At 35.8% G+C, this 16973-nt stretch overlaps 1 protein-coding gene across 1 annotated transcript in view; it reads left to right on the forward strand.

Moving 5' to 3' along the window:
* gbe1a (glucan (1,4-alpha-), branching enzyme 1a) overlaps nt 1-16973 on the forward strand; it is a 255017-nt gene that overhangs the window by 177239 nt on the left and 60805 nt on the right. The window contains exon 12 of the mRNA XM_021479344.3: nt 2722-2893. Coding sequence (XP_021335019.2) covers nt 2722-2893 — 172 coding nt within the window. The remainder of the gene's footprint in view (nt 1-2721; nt 2894-16973) is intronic.

Consider the following 16973-nt stretch of genomic DNA (forward strand, 5'->3'; position numbering starts at 1 on the left):
ATGACGAAGAAGACCAAGCCAAAGATGATAAAGACGAAAACCAAGACCAAGACAATGACAAAGAAGCAGAACAAGCAAGATGAAGATGAAGACCAAGACAAAGATTATGACTAAGCAGATGAAGATAATGAAGATGAAGACCAAGATGAAGAAGACGAAGACAAAGTAGATGAAGAAGACGAAGTAGACAAGTAGTAGACAAAGATTAAGACGAAGAAGACAAAGAAGATGAAGACTAAACCAAGACAACGACAAAGAAGCAGGATGATTAAGATGAAGACCAAGACAAAGAAGACTTAGAAGAAGTCGAAGAAAACCAAGTCAAAGAAGACGACGACCCAGACGAAGACAACAACGAAGATGATAAAGATGATGATGAAGAAGACGAAGTAGAAAAGTAAAAGTAGACAAAGACCAAGACAAAGATGACAAAGAAGACCAAGACAAAGAAGATGAAGAATATGATCAGACAGATTATTGGAAGACTCTCTGTTTTTGCCTTACCTAACTTTGTTTGATTTCATCAATTCCCAGTAGCTGAGTGGTTAGGTGACTCACCTCTTGTGCCAGAGACCCGGGTTCTATCACCGACTTTGACAGACTATGAAAAAGACCAAGACAAAGACCAAGCAGACAACTAACACTAAGAAGACTAAGACGACGATGGCAATTTAGTTTTTTTTAAGACAAAGTAGACAAGTAGAAGTAGACAAAGACCAAGACGAAGATAACGAAGAAGACCAAGACAAAGAAGATGAAGATAAAAACCAAGACCAAGATGACGACAAAGAAGCAGGACGACCAAGATAAAGAAGACCAAGACAAAGATGATGACCAAGCAGACGAAGACATCGAAGATAAAGATGAAGACGACAAAGACAAAGGAGATGAAGAAGACCAGGAAGACAAGTTGTAGACAAAGATTAAGACGAAAATGCTGAAGACGAAAACCAAGACCAAGACAATCACAAAGAAGCAGGACGATGAAGATGAAGACCAAGACAAAGAAGACGACCAAGAAAACGTAGACTTAGAAGATAACAAAGAAAACCAAGTAAAAGAAGACGACGACCAAGACAACAAAGAAGATGATGATGATGAAGACGAAGACGAAGAAGATGACTGCAAAGACGATATGAAGACCAAGACAAAGATGATGACCAAGAAAATGAAGACTAAGATGATGGCGAAAACGATGAAGAAAACCAAGTCAAAGAAGGAGATGACAGATGATGATGACAAAGAATATGATCAGACAGCTTATTTGAAGACTGGAGATTTAATCAACTCCCAGTAGCTGAGTGGTTACGTGACTCACCTCTCATACCAGAGACCCGGGTTCTATCCCTGACTCTTACAGACAATGAAAAAGACCAAGACGATGACCATGAAGACGAAGACCAAGCAGACAACCAAGACCAAGAAAACAACAAAAACCTAAAAGACTAAGATGACGTTGGCGATATAGTTTTTCTGTCTTGTATGCTGATGATGGTTTACCTGAACAAAAGTGAAGTACAAAACCTCCTGTAACTCACATATAAAAGGCAATTGTGTGCTGAATAAGATATACAGCTGATATTTCTATAAAAAGAGTAAATTAATCAGTCACATTGGTTAAATGTAAAGTTAAGTTTAAACTACTTAATTTTGTTAAATTTGAAATTATGAGCATGGGATTTGAAGATCAGAATATACATCATATATATTTAGCAGAGACACATTTATGTAACCATACGTAGATGGAATTATCTTCACAAATCAGATCTGAGAAAACACATTGTGGAATCAGCAATCTTTATTTATTTAATCAATTAGTTTGTTCATGTTTCAAATGTTTAGATGCTCTTGCACAGTAAAAAACACTTAGCTAAAAAAACTATGTTGCTCCATCCTTCTTACTTTCATTTTTTATTCTTCACACCTACAATACCAGTCAAAAGTTTGGGGTCAGTAGGATTTTTAAATGTTTTAAAATAGGCTTATCCTGCTCACCAAGGCTGCACTTATTTAATTTAATAATTTATTCCAGTAAAATATTTAATTGTTTATTATTACATCTTAATAATAATCTAAAACAAGTCCAATGATAATGGACCAAACCATTACAAAGAGGGGAAAGATCAACAAATATGCAAATACACAACATATTGTACATGTATTTGACACTCTATAGACAAATTAGAATCTTTCAAATTATGACTTTCACTCTTTAACCGTTAAACCACAACTTCTCTAGTTTTTGATTTTAAATAAACATTGAGCAAAAAACTTCCTTTTAGCCAGCTTAACAAGAAAACTCAGTTTAAAAACCTGTACACTTTGTGCTTCTTACTTTATTTATTTGTTTTATTCTTTACACCTATTTGATTCTTTATTATTACACCTTTGTAATAATAATCTAAAACAGTCAAAACAAAAACAAACCAAACTAAAAGATCAACAAATGTTCAAATACACTTAACAGATCAACATATTGAACATGTATTGTAGCACTCTATAGACAAATGATGGCTCTTACTCTACAGTATAACCATTAAACCACAACTTCTCCACTTTTTGATTTTAAATGCTATAAACATTTAGCAAAAACGTTCCTGTTCCACCAGCTTTACGAGTAGGATAGAGATTGTCAGCTAATTTTGGATATTCACCATTCTTAAATGTTTTCTTAATGTTAAATCAAGTTAAACATGCTGATATCTTTATGTTTGTTACCAGGCATTGGTCGGGGACAAGTCGCTGGCATTTTGGCTGATGGACAAAGAGATGTACACCAACATGAGTGCTCTCACTACCATGACGCCTGTTATAGACCGTGGCATCCAGCTGCATAAACTCATCCGTCTGCTCACTCACAGTCTCGGAGGGGAGGGCTACCTCAACTTCATGGGTGAGTCTCCTTGGAAACTAGTTGTTCTGTTTTGTGCCTCTACTGAAGTAGAAGTGTGTTTGTTGGCATTTTGGGCTGGCATAGGCTAGTTTTGAAGTTGTTAGTCATATTCAAAAAAGTATAAAAGTTTGTGCTGATTATATGGTTATGAATCTCCCTTCCTAAGTTGTATTTGGAATGGAAATTTTCAAAAAAATAAATGGGTTTTCTAAACTACAAACTTATTTCAGAAGGAAAAATACGTATAGGTTTGTATACACATCACAACACAGGGAAAAAAAACCATGCTTTGCGCCCAGCCTGAAGCGGTAAAAGATTGCTGTCTGGATGAGTAAAGATGTCTTTCATTACAAGCGCAGTCCTCTTCTATCAAACACATAAAAGCATTTCACTTTGTCTGCTCATCCATGTCTGTGCGACAGTACTAAAAACAGTAATATGTCCAAAGGTCACCATCTTTGTATCTTTCCATCTGCAAATAGAAAGTAAAGCCACTTTGGTATAATTGCACACAAAGGCGAGTGGCAGAACACATTCAGAAAGGAAGGGGAAAAAGAAAAAATATGCCTGAGACTTGAAACAGCCAAGGCCAGACGGCAAACAGCAGCGCCATCAGATCGATGGCGAGGCAGTCGTTTAGCTCGTGTTGAGCGAGAACAAATTGTTCGAGCAAAAGAATCAATCTGACATGTCAAGCCTAAAGCTCCTCATCCTCGAAAAATTCCTCTTAACTCAAAGCGAGAGAAAGGCCAGCACTGTGGTGGGGGGTGGAGGGGTGGGGGGGTGAACATGGAAAAGAGACATATCTTGATTTCAAGAGGAAATTGTGTCTATGACATCCAAGATTTGCTCTTATTTTTTCTTTTTTTTTTTTGGAAAACATACAATTCTGCTCAGAGTTGTGAATAATTTCACTTTTTACTTTATTCCCTGTTTCATTTCTTTATTGAAACTGGGTTCTTCCTCAGAGTAAAGTGTGATTTTATATTTGTGTACTTTTTGCATATACATTCTTAAAATAAGTGACATTAACCTCAGGATTAAAATTGTTTAAGACAAGTTTCAGAGAATAATGCTTAAAAAGTTTCAGAGAATATGTTGAAGTGGCAGATAGGGAAAGTTTTCACACACTCCACTGAATTATTTGTTTATCTCAGCTGTTATATAGTAACAATACTGGAAGTCTCGGCTCCCAAATAAACAAACCAGTGAATGAAATAAATAAATCTATTGAACAGGGGAAAGAAGGATACAGTTAATTAAACAAAGATAATAAGCTGGTAACACTTCATAATTCCAACAGTTAATTTTAATGTATTTAGTAGCATAAACAAACCATAAAAAATGCATTTATTATAGTATTTATTCATATGTGTTAATGTTAGTTAATGAAAATAAAGTTGTTTGCTGAGGGCGTCACGGTGGCGCGGTGGGTAGCATGATCATCTCACAGCAAGGTCGCTGGTTCAAGCCCCGGCTGGGTCAACTAGTCAACTAATTGCTTTGAAAGCAATGGGTTTGCTCTTTTTTTTTTTTTTTAAAGTAGAGTCAACTATTCACTTTTTTAAAATGCGTAAAGTAATTCACAACAAAACCTATCATTAATCTGTCAATTTAAGTTTTTGAAAACTGCAGATATATTTTACCCTTGTGTATATTTCAAGAGCTCACTCTTAGCTGATGATTAATAAAAAAGCTTACTTGGCATGCTGTTCCGGGAGAGAGCCCAGAGCTCAGAATATCCTTAAGGCCGAAGCTCCCTCCCGTTAGAAAGATGAGAGGGGAGTTCGAGCTCAGGTAGGTTTCGAGAGGGGGTTGTTCAAGATGAAGATGACTGGAGGGGCAAACTCTAGTTATTTATAGTGTGTCAGTATTCGACTGATTGGTGCATCAACGGAGCTGATGCGGTACCAGCCATGTTAAATCATAAGCATGTGATCCTCTTGAAATTAGTTTATAAATAAAACATACTCACAAGTATGAGTTTCTTTCTTTTGTTGAACACAAAATAGGGTATTTTGATGAATGTGCGCAGTTGTGGACATTCATGTGAGCAGTTGTGACCTGCCTTTTGAATTTTTTTTTACTTTTTCAAATATTTCCCAAATGATGTTTAACAGAGCAAAGAAATTTTTACAGTATGTCTTAGAATATTTTTTCTTCTGGTGAAAGTTTTATTTGCTTTATTTAGGCTAGAATAAAAAAAGCAAAATCGTAATACAATAATTTAACCTAGTAACCTAGCTAAGCCTTTAAATGACAATTTAAGCTGAATGATAGTGTCTTGAAAAAATCTCTAGTTAAATATTATTTACCGTCATCATGGCGAAGATAAAATAAATCAATCAGAAATGAGTTATTAAAACTATTATGTTTAAATGTGGTAAAAAAAATCTCACTGTTAAACAGAAATTGGGGAAATAAAATAAACAGGGGAGCTAATAGTTCAGGGGATTTAATAATTCTGATTGGAACTGTATATGCAAATAATTCATAAGCTGCACATAGTTAAAGTCAAAATTATTAGCCCTCCTGTGATTTATGTTTTTACTTTCTTTTTCAAATATTTCCCAGATAGTGTTTAAAAGAGAAAGGAAATTTCCCCAGTATTTTCTATTATATATATATATATATATATATATATATATATATATATATAACGTACGTATATACCTACTTATATAAATATATATATATATTTTTTTTTTTCCGTTTTTAGAAATTAGTTATTAAAACTATTATGTTTAGAAATGTGAAAGAAACAGCAATTGGGGAAAATAAATTAAATTATTACAATTTAAATAATTCTCACCTCAACTGTATGTATAAAAAGCAATATATAATTTGAAACAACAGATTCTAATGTTCTGTAGTAGACAGAACCGTCAGCTCTACTGTTTTTAACCAGCGTTTTTAGTAATGGAATAATGAAGCAGTTGTGAATTGTGTAAAGAAGCACTTGGTAGAACACACTGAGTTCGTCCTGGCTGTGCAGGTGAAAGACTTGACTGCACTCCTTCTCAAATCAATGCTCAGTTTTGCTCAAATCTGTCCACACAAACACATCGATCTCTCTCTCCCCGCTAACGCCGTTAATTAGCATGCTGCGGCTACATCATCTCCTGTAGCAGCCGACACGCTAGCGCAGCTCGGTAAATATTCCAGGCCTATTCTGAGGTTGCTGTTTAAACTGTGTTTAGGCTTGGCAGATTAACATCAGCTAGTTCATGAGATGCTTGTGGTGCACGTCCATTCCTCTCTGCCCTCTTTTTTTCTCCGGATCATTGTGCCATTGGACATTGATGTTAGCAGTGTTCCTCCTCTGATTAGTAGTTCTCGCTCATTGACTTTGGCTCTCTCTCAGAGGGAGCGAGAGAACTGATCAAAAATCGTTACGCCTGTCTGCTCCGCCGTTTGTTATTACAACCATCATTGCTGGTTACTGTTATTTAGGCTGTGCATGTACATGCGAGTGTTGCAGATCTGGTAGTGATCCATCTTAACATATTTTTACACTCAATACACATTAATGACAATAAAAAAAAATTTTAAAGAAACATTCATTCATTCATTTTCTTTTTGGCTTAGTCCTTTTATTAATCCGGGGTCGCCACAGCGGAATGAACCGCCAACTCATCCAGCACGTTTTTAGTTTCCAGCGAATGCCCTTCCAGCCGCAACCTATCTCTGGGAAATTTAAAAGAATCAAATATTTCAATGCACATCAGTTTAACTTCACTTAAACATCATATTAAAATGTATAGAACTTATTTATGTATATAAATAAAGTGTTTGACTGATTAGCCTATTAAAATAAATGAAATTAACATAAAAACATTTTTGATCATATCTTTTTACAGTAAAGGAGAAGTTGGGCATTCAAAATCTTTAAACGTTCAGTGTGTTATTTGCCATTTATACTGTATGTAACTATTTGTGAACGTTTACTTGTAATTGCTTACAGAGTGCGAATTATTCATTGTCAATCAGAGAGTCAACTGTTTCTGTAATGTTATTTTGTGTAACACATGCTTCAGTGAATTAAATTAAATGACATTTATTTTATCAGTATTTTATGGGATAGTATTCTGGCCTACAATATACTGTGATTAGCCATTTACTGTAGGCTACTGTAGGACAAACTATGTGTTACAAGGCTGACAACAGGGGGTGGGTTTATTAGCAGGATGGTCAGGCAAGCAACGGTCAACACAGGGGCAAACAGATGTTTACAGGCAAATCCAGTGTGGTGGTCAAATATCAGGCAAGAGGTCAGAAGGCAGGCAGCAGATAACGTAAATAAACAAAACAAGGCACAGGGTCAAAAACATGGCAGGACAAGGTAAGGGAAAACATGCCATAATGTTAACAGTTCAACAGATAACAAGACTCAGCAACTTCTGTTTGTGTGCTGACTTTATAGTCCTAGTAATCAGTTTATGTGTAACTTTAGCTGTGTCTGTCTGCATCATGGGGATCTAGGCCAGGTGTGTGAGTAGTGCATGACTGGATCTTGTAGTCCATTTAATAGCAGATTTTTAGTCCGTTAGTGATCTGCAGCCACTAATCTAATTTTAATTTACTTTTAGGCTATACAGTATGTAGAAACAAACAAGACAAGTGAACACTTAACATGTCTACCAGCTTAGATTAATTGACACATTTATGCATTCACAGTGGTATAATCCATAGTAGGGGTGGTCATATGTATATTTATATTAATTATTATTTTATTAGTAATGTTAGTATTTAAGATGTAGATTAGAGCAAACGAATTCTTAATATTTAGAGGACTGACCCCATACATGTTGTTTTTACATCTTTCAAGGGGGTCAAGCATTAATTAGGGTGATCAGTCCAATCATCAGTCCTTGGACCCGCTTTTGGCTTCAGAACTGCCTCAATCCTTCGTGGCATAGATTCAACAAGGTACTGGAAATATTCCTCAGAGATTTTGGTCCATATTGCAGGATAGCATCAGGAAGTTGCTGCAGATTTGTCAGCTGCACATCCATGATACAAATTTCCCATTCCACCTCATGCAAATGTTGCTCTATTGGATTGAGTTCTGATGACTGTGGAGGACATTTGAGTATGGTGAACTCATTTTCATGTTCAAGAAACCAGTCTTAGATGATTTGTGCTTTATGACATGGTGCGTTGTCCTGCTGGAAGTAGCCATCAGAAAATGGGTACACTATGGTCAATACGGGATGGACATGGTCAGCAAAAATACTCAAGTAGGCTGTAGCATTGACACAATGCTCAATTGGTACTAATAGGTGTGCCAAGAAAATATCCCCCACACCATTACACCACCTCTACCACCCTAAACTGCTGACACAATGCAGGATGGATCCGTGCTTTTATGTTTTTGCCCCTACCATCCAAATGTTGCAGCAGAAATTGAGACTCATCAGACCAGGCAATGTTGTTCCAATCTTTTATTGTCCAATTTTGGTGAGCCTGTGCAAATTGTAGCCTCAGGTTACTGTTCTTAGCTGACAGGATGGCACCCGGTGTGGTCTTCTGCTGCTGTAGCCCATCCACCTCAAGGTTCGACATGTTGTGTGTCTGCATACCTTGTTTGTAACAAGTGGTTATTTCAGTTACTGTTGTCTTTATATCAGCTCAAACCAGTCTGGCCATTCTCCTCTGACCTCTAGCATCAACAAGGCATTTGCTCCCACAGAACTACCACTCACTGATTATTTTCTCTTTATCTGACCATTCTCTATAAACCCCTCAAAATGGTTGTGCGTGAAAATCCCATAAGACAAGCAGTTTCTGAAATACTCAGACCAGCCCATCTGGAACCAACAACCATGCCTCGTTCAAAGTTACTTAAATCTCAAAGTTACTTAAATCTTTGCAGATTGTCTTGACCATGTCTACATGCCTAAATGCATTGAGTTGCTGCCATGTGATTGGTTGATTAGAAAATTGCGCAAACAAGCAGTTGCACAGGTGTACCTAATAAAGTGGCCGCTGAGTGTAATTTGTAAGACTTTTTTAAGTATCTTAACCAACACTTTCTTTTCTATATCTTCTTTCTTAAATGACTCGTTTCTATTCCCCAACATGCCAGCAGATTAAATAAACCCCTAGTTTAAACCCTGCTGTCTGCACAAAATACAAGGACTGAGGGTTAGCGTAGGAGAAAGAGGAAGAAAGGGAATGAAATTTTCAAGTAAAACGGAGGTTAAATAAAAACAAGAACAAATCAGCCTGTCACTGGTGTATGCGGAAGTGCAAGCAGGAAAACAGCAGTCCTGATTAATAGAAATTTCAGCAGGAGATCAGAGAAGCATTAGGCTGACAGCGCGGAGGCTGCCAGACAAGGCCTGAGAAGCACAGAGGAAGGCAATGTGCCTGAAGAGGCTTTAATTGAATTTGAAAGGGGTGCCATTTTCTTCAAGCAGTGAAAGAGTTTGGTTTGTGGGCGAGAAGCGATGGCCTCTATTTATTTATTTAGTCTGTGTTTAACGTACCTCTTCAGTCGTTTCTTTTGAAAAAGAGCTTCAAAACAGGGAACAAATAATGCTTTTCCCCTCTTCTCTCTTGTCCGTCTGGCAGGTGTCCATTTGTTTTACAGACATCACGCTCTGTCCCAGTTGGTTCACTAGCCAATACGTTTGCATCTGGAACACAGAGTTTGATAAAAGACCTTTTGAAAAACCCAATTTCGAGCATTTATTTGTGTGTATTCAAAGCCCACATGACTAAACTTGACAAAGAGCTGCAATAAAGAAATCATTTTCCCAGAAATGAAATTTCTGTCATCTTTTACTTGTCCTGCACTTGTTCCAAACCTATTTTTGTTTTTTGTTTTTTTCTTCTGCTGAGCACAAAAGAAGACATTTACACACGTTTGAAAACTAGTAGCCATTTATAGATGTTTTGAAGAATAGTTTTGAAAAAATACTTGAAACCACTAGCCACAGTCGTGGCCAACAATGCAGTCTTCCATTAGCCAATATCACATAAAACATTTTTGTTATCGCATGATCTGCTAAAACAGGGGTGTCAAACTCAGTTCCTAAAAGGCTGCAGCCCTGCACAGTTTTGTTCCAGCCTTGCTTCAACACACTTAAGCTACAGTCACACTGGACTTTTCTCTCCATAGACTTCTATTCATACGCACACGAATGCTTTAGACCAGAAACGTAAGCTTGTGTGGAAAGTTTCGCCGTTTGCTGCATGGAAAGTTCAAGCTTGATAAACTCTGACCTGCGAAATCATATCACAAGATTGCGTGAGACTAATCAAGGATCAAAACATGACCTCTTGGGACAGAAAATGGAGCAATCGCTCACTTTTTTTAATGTCAATCATCTTTTTTAATCCCGCCCCTTTTCCCAGCACCGTATGACAGAATTTCGCAAGATCAAACTCTAGTGTGACCGCAGCTTTACCTGTACGTTTCAAACAAGCCTGAAGAACTTAAATTGTTTGATCAGGTGTGTTTAATTAGGGTTAGAACTAAATTGTGCAGAGCTGCAGCCCTCCAGTTTGACACATGTCTGCTAAAACAAATCATTATACTTTTTATTGTTATGCATGCTGGTATTCATTGATAAATGTGTACCATTGTGTCTGCAGTCTTCAATGTTCTTTTAATATCTTCTTTTTTGTTCAGCAGAAAAAATATAATTTATAGATATTTTGTAATAGTATGACTGTGAGTAAATGATAAGAAATGTGTCTTGTTTTTTTTAAGGCTCATGTAAACATAGGACAATAAATGTAATGATAAAGATATGATTTTAAATTTCTCATTACAGCTACTTTATAACTATAAACTCACAGAAAAATAATATGTTTGGAATCATTTTGAAAACAGGTTTTTTTCCAGTTGATGAACAACAACTTTGACACCCAATTAAAACATTAATTTATTAATTAATTAATTAATAAAAAAAAGTAAAATGCTGCTGTACCCTACAAAAAAATCTGTACAATTTTGTCTAACGCAATAACATTTACATTTTGGGGAAAAGAAGCATTTCTGAACAGAAAAAAAGTCAGTTTGAATGAATAATTCATACAAGTCATGAATAGTTTTTTTTTTTATGATTGATTTTTCTTTAACAAATCATGTCAAATGATTGTTTTAACAGCCACATCACCAACTACTGACATAACAGTGTAATTGAAATCGAGTATTATCAAAAGTCGATTAAATGCTGATTTATACTTCTGCGAGTGATCTGCATGATCCACGGTGCCTGTCTTACACGTAATAATGCATTTATACTTCTGCATGCTGTTTGTGTTGCTCTCCAATAACAGTTCTGAAACACTAGCTGGCAGTAGGTTTTTATGTTCCTCTATGTCGAATTTCTTTGTGGCTTTTTGTTTTTTTCTAAGCGCTACAAGAAGCTAAAACTCGCTCATTCAGAAGCGGGAACCAGTGAACATGCAACAAATTTAATAAGATAAACCCAAAACACCTTCACCGGACTCGACACTTGTAAACAATCGCACTATCAAGCTCGCAGCTCTCAGTACCATCCACGCTCGGCACCGATACCAAGCTGATCCCTGACCTTGCGCTACGCGTCGTTGCGACATGTAGTTAAATTTTTTGAGAGGTGTGTGTCAGCATCAGCGACAGCCAGAGCGAGGGCTATGCAGCAGTGCGGAGGCTGCGTCAGTTCATACGCTTGCGCTTGACACAGAATTATAAATCAGCCTTAAAGGTGTGATCATACACATGAAGTTTATTTCAAATAAATGACATAGACCAATCACATCAACATCAAAAATAAACTAAGATGACCATAAGGCACAATACTGCAAGGTAATGTTGCATATTTTAGTGCAAAATGCATCTTTTTGCAACATATCTTCATTTAACTGTGTGAAATATTTGACAATAAAGCACATTCTGCAATTGTTCCTTAAATAATAGACAATCTTGTTATCTACAGCAATGACATTTGTGCATTTTAAGCATCCGAGTACATTTTAAGGCCAATGTATACAGTATGTGTGTTTCATTAGGATAGTGGTGAAGTAAAGCATATGTTGGCTCCTACTGGAATGGAGAGGGAGTTATTCCTCCCATTAGACAGACTCCTATTCCCCTTAATTAAGACAGGAAGATGCAGACGGCAGGCAAAATTGCACACTAAACAAAAGGCAGCCAGACACACAGACTGTATATTTAAAAGCATCCAGCAAGAGCTGGCTCCGGTTATTAAGACAGAAGTTTGAAGTGTTATTTTGGCAAAGGTCTTACCCAGCATACTCGGCACTGAAACTGCAAGGTCGTGGCCTTTGTGATGCAATCAACTTCTGATCTTACTGTTTTGTAGTCTGAATGCACCTCTTGTGACTGTCACAAACATAATGCAGAAAGTAACTTTTTGCATGTATAAGCATATTTTGTATAAGGGTATCAAATTAACATATTCAGTAGCAACCGCCAAGACAAATGCAATTATTTTTGCTTATAAAGTATATAGGGATTTGGAATTTACCGCAGAACTCGTCCAGCATGGTTTGTGTGGACATACTTTAAGAGTGTGTGCTATGATATAAATAAATGGACTTAAAACTACAAACTTACTTCAGTAAAACGTTAGAAAAGATTTTTGGTCAAGAGTAAAAAAGAATTGGGTAAGCTAAATTGTCTATGGTATATGTGTGTGAATGAGTGGCTATGGATGTTTTCCAGTGATGGGTTGCAGCTGGAAGAGCATCCGCAGCGTAAAACATATGCTGGATAAGTTGGCGGTTCATTCTGCTGTGGCGACCCCTGATTATTTAAAAAGGACTACGCTGAAAAGGAAATGAATGAACGAATAAATTTCTGGGTAAAAAAACAACCTTTTTTCCATTTAATACATTTTTATTTTATTTTAAGAAACATTTAACATTTTTGATGTTTACTTTTGATGTGGATGGTCCTGTGCTACTGGAGATACTGTGACAACACATAAAAAATGCATATACTGCAGAAATGGTAGAGGTTTTAAAACCATAAACCTTAAAACCGGTAAACGTCCCAACACAATCGGGTATTTGTGTGTTCTAATGAAAAAAGCTTACTTACATGCATGTCACTGGCTACTTCACTGGCTACAAGAATTTAAAAGGCAGAAGATCTTAAAAAATATCAGTGTCAGAAACCATGGTGCTCATTTTGACCTGTATTTGCTTGTTCATTTGACTCTTAAAATACCAGTATCCACTGGGCCACAGTTTAGCTTTAAAAAAATGTAATAAAAATTGTATATATGTACATATATATATATATATATATATATATATATATATATATATATATATATATATATATATATATATATATATATATATATATATATATATATATATATAAAATGAAATGAGATGAAATACTTTTTATTCACTGTATTAATATTTTTATTTTAGGGACAGATAATGTACGTTTCTAGAAGAATGCCCCATATATATATATATATATATATATATATATATATATATATATATATATATATATATATATATATATATATATATATATATATATATATATATGTATATATATATATATATATATATATATATATGTGTGTGTATGGTCATACACCCAAAGTGCTTCACGATCATGAGGGGGGTCTCTCCACACCACCACCAGTTTATATGTTCTCCCCATGTTGGCATGGGTTTCCTCCGGGTGCTGTGGTAAATTGGCCGTAGTGTATGTGTGTGAATGATTGTGTATGGTTGTTTCCCAGTACTGGGTTGTGGCTGGAGGGGCATTTGCTGTGTAAAAATATGCTGGATAAGTTGGCGGATCATTTCACTGTGGTGATATCTATTGAAAAAAGTAACTAAGCCGAAGAAATTGAATGAATGGATAAATGAATGTATAAAAGTGACCTAGCTGTACATTTTAGAAGGCATGAGAGTGAAAATTTAAGATAAACTATCCTTTTACAGTTCTACAATTCTGTCATTGAATACTAGCAATATTTTAATAAAATGTAAGAGAAATCTGACATTTTTGTTCCTCTACTAAAAATCTTTTCAGCAAAAACTGATACTTCAATATGAATCAAGCTGTTTAATCCAAGCTTTCGGAAAAGACACTATCACTATTTACAAATGAATCAATTTTAATGGATTTTATTTTTTACATCAAGAACATTACGTCATAGTTTCATTTAAATAAAAAAAAATAGATTTAATTGAATGTATCCCCATTTGTGAATATGATTAAACGTCTAATGGGTTTGGAATTTTTATTTTGGCCTTAACTAAACCTTTTACGATTTTCGCCTTTAGAAAGTGATAAAATTGCCAGGAAAAAAAAATCTCATAAAAAGAGAAGAAAGGACCCAGGGTGAAGTCTTTTGAAGTATGATGTGACTCAAACTAAACCGCTTAACTATGGTTGACATTTTTTCAGTGATGATGAAATGAAAGAAAACCTGTATTCATTCCCCTCTTGTAAACAACCCCTTTAAAATATTAACATTAGGAAAAAAGAATCCTCAGACTTGGAAATTGGAGTGACTCACACTTTTTTGAATAAATAAATTTAAATGCTTTTCATATTCAGCTGAATTTGGTTTCCAGACACACTCGACTGATCATAGTATCCTACAGAGCCAATTAAATGTGTGGAGGAAGTCGGAAGCGTGCAATTAATTACCTTTTGTTTATAGAGGTAATTCAAACGTAACTGGTAGCTTCGAATTAGGTTAATTACAGCTGAAAATGTCATTTCGCATGAAGACACGCTTCATCATCATCAGATACTTTTAATATTTCTCACCTAACGTGTTTATCGTCCTCCAGAAAAGCACATTGTACTGTCTGATCGCTGTGAGTCCAAGTGTTTGTTTGTTTTTTGACTCCCGGACCAGATAATCCAGACAGAGCCTCATCTTTTAGTCCTGGCTCTACAGGAGTCACATTATCTTTAACGGTGAAGGCAAGAGCTTCTTTCTTTGACTTCAAATTGACACTGAACTCAAAGACCATCTAATCTCCACCTTGCAGCTTGTTACACATGAAAGAGATGGAGAGCTAAAAAGAAGTCCATTTCTTATTTATGGGTTCATTTGGAGGGCTTTTCATGCAAACTATTTAAATCCCATTGCAGCTCACCAGGATCTTTGGCCTCACGCAATAGTAACCAAAGAGAAACTTGACTTCAAACATCACTACACGTCAGATCAGATTATGGGCTTAGTGAAATCTTAAAAGGGACGTGTGCGTGTGTGTGCTCTTCGTGTGGTTACTTGAGGCCGGACTGCCTAATCAAAAATGAAAATTGTGTGCTTACGCTAATAGACAAATCTGACTCTGGCCTGTTCAGAAAGTGTCAGCGGGGAAAGCGTATGGTTGTATGCTGAAGTTGATCTCTGTGGGTTTTTTGTGTCTTAATGTGGACTTGAAACTCAGTGCAATGATTTTGAATGCATCAGCATTTTGCAAAGTGTTTGAATTTGCATATTTAGTGGTGCTTGCTTAGGAAAACACTACTGCTCAATTCCAGCCATTTGAGACTTTTTGCACCATTTGTGTTCAATTGTGTGAATTTTTAAGGAGAGGTATGCGATACTTATCTCAGTGGTTGTACTGAATGATTTTGCCTAAACAGCTAAAATAGACCATAGACATTCTTTGCAGAATACTGAGACTAACACATTTAAATGTTTGGGCTTCAGACTCAGGAGTGGGTGATCCGGTTTCCACCACAGTCCAAAGACATGCGGTACAGGTGAATTGGGTAGGCTAAAATTGTCGGTAGTGTATGAGTGTAAATGAGAGTGTATGGATGTTTCCCAGAGACGGGTTGCAGCTGGAAGGGCATCCACTGCATAAAATATATGCTAGATAAGTTGGCGATTCATTCCGCTGTGGCGACCCCAGATTAATAAAGGAACTAAGCCAAAAAGAAAATGAATGAATGAATATGATATGCATTCTGACCCTTGGCTGCCTGTTTCACAGAGCTGTTTCTTTACTATTACTAAGTCTGTCCTGTTTTCAAAATAAGAGTCCCACTTGCATAGTTTGTTAAATACAAGCTTAGAAAAATGAAAAATCATTATGATTTGATATTTATTTGGTTTCCACGTGTACTTTCTGAATTATTTCAAGTTTCAAGAGTATTTATTGGAAATAATTAAACCTTCATTATTACATTTATCAGAAACAAAAATATAACATTACTCATTATTCACAATATATACACAATTTATTAATCTTTTTGTGTGCCACCCCAAGATTTGGTGTGGCCTTACTTGGCCACCCCTAAGAACATTTTCTGGGAGTGCCACTGTTTCTACCATAATATAAAAACCACTGCCCCATGCCTTCTTCATGTTGGGGTGCTTTTTTCAGTTTATTCATGACAATTAGCATTTTTATAAAGTTATTATATAATAATATTATATTATCAGTATTATTTATTATATGCATATTTATATTTGTTTTAATAAAAACAAGTTTGGATGTGCCCACCTGTCAGGTTTTGGAGATGAATGCATTACCATATGGGGCATAAGAATAGAACTCGTGTTTGGATATAACTCTGTTTGACCACAGTTTGTTATTATTGTTCTTTTATCCATTTGCTGGAAATTAGAACTGAATTTTGAAATAGTTTTGAAAAAAATCTTTGCACTTAGCAAACGAAATGACATATATAGGTATATAGGACATATATATGACATATATAGGTATATAGGACATATATATGACATATATACTGATGAATGTCTTCAGTGGAGTGCGTACAACATCGTTTCCTTATCCACGAAAGTAAATGAGTACAGTAAAGAGTAAAAGTAAAGTAAAGAGAAAGTAAAAAGGCCGAATGGAGGAGGCTCATTTTTTATTCTTGCACTGCAGATGTTCTGTTTAAATCGTTAGTGAAGCATTCAGTTTACACTTACAAAGTCTGCCATGTAAATAGCAAATGTGCCATGGCGTGAAGCAACTGACTCTTAAAGGGAATGGTAGATAAGACTCTGATTGATTTAATACACATTATGCTCAAAACACTCCCATAACTCATCAAGAGAATAAGCACAACTCTGTTAAACCATGTGCTAGGCGTAAACTGTATTTTTTC

Source organism: Danio rerio, chromosome 10, assembly GCF_049306965.1.
Source record: "Danio rerio strain Tuebingen ecotype United States chromosome 10, GRCz12tu, whole genome shotgun sequence".
Taxonomy (NCBI): Eukaryota; Metazoa; Chordata; class Actinopteri; order Cypriniformes; family Danionidae; genus Danio; species Danio rerio.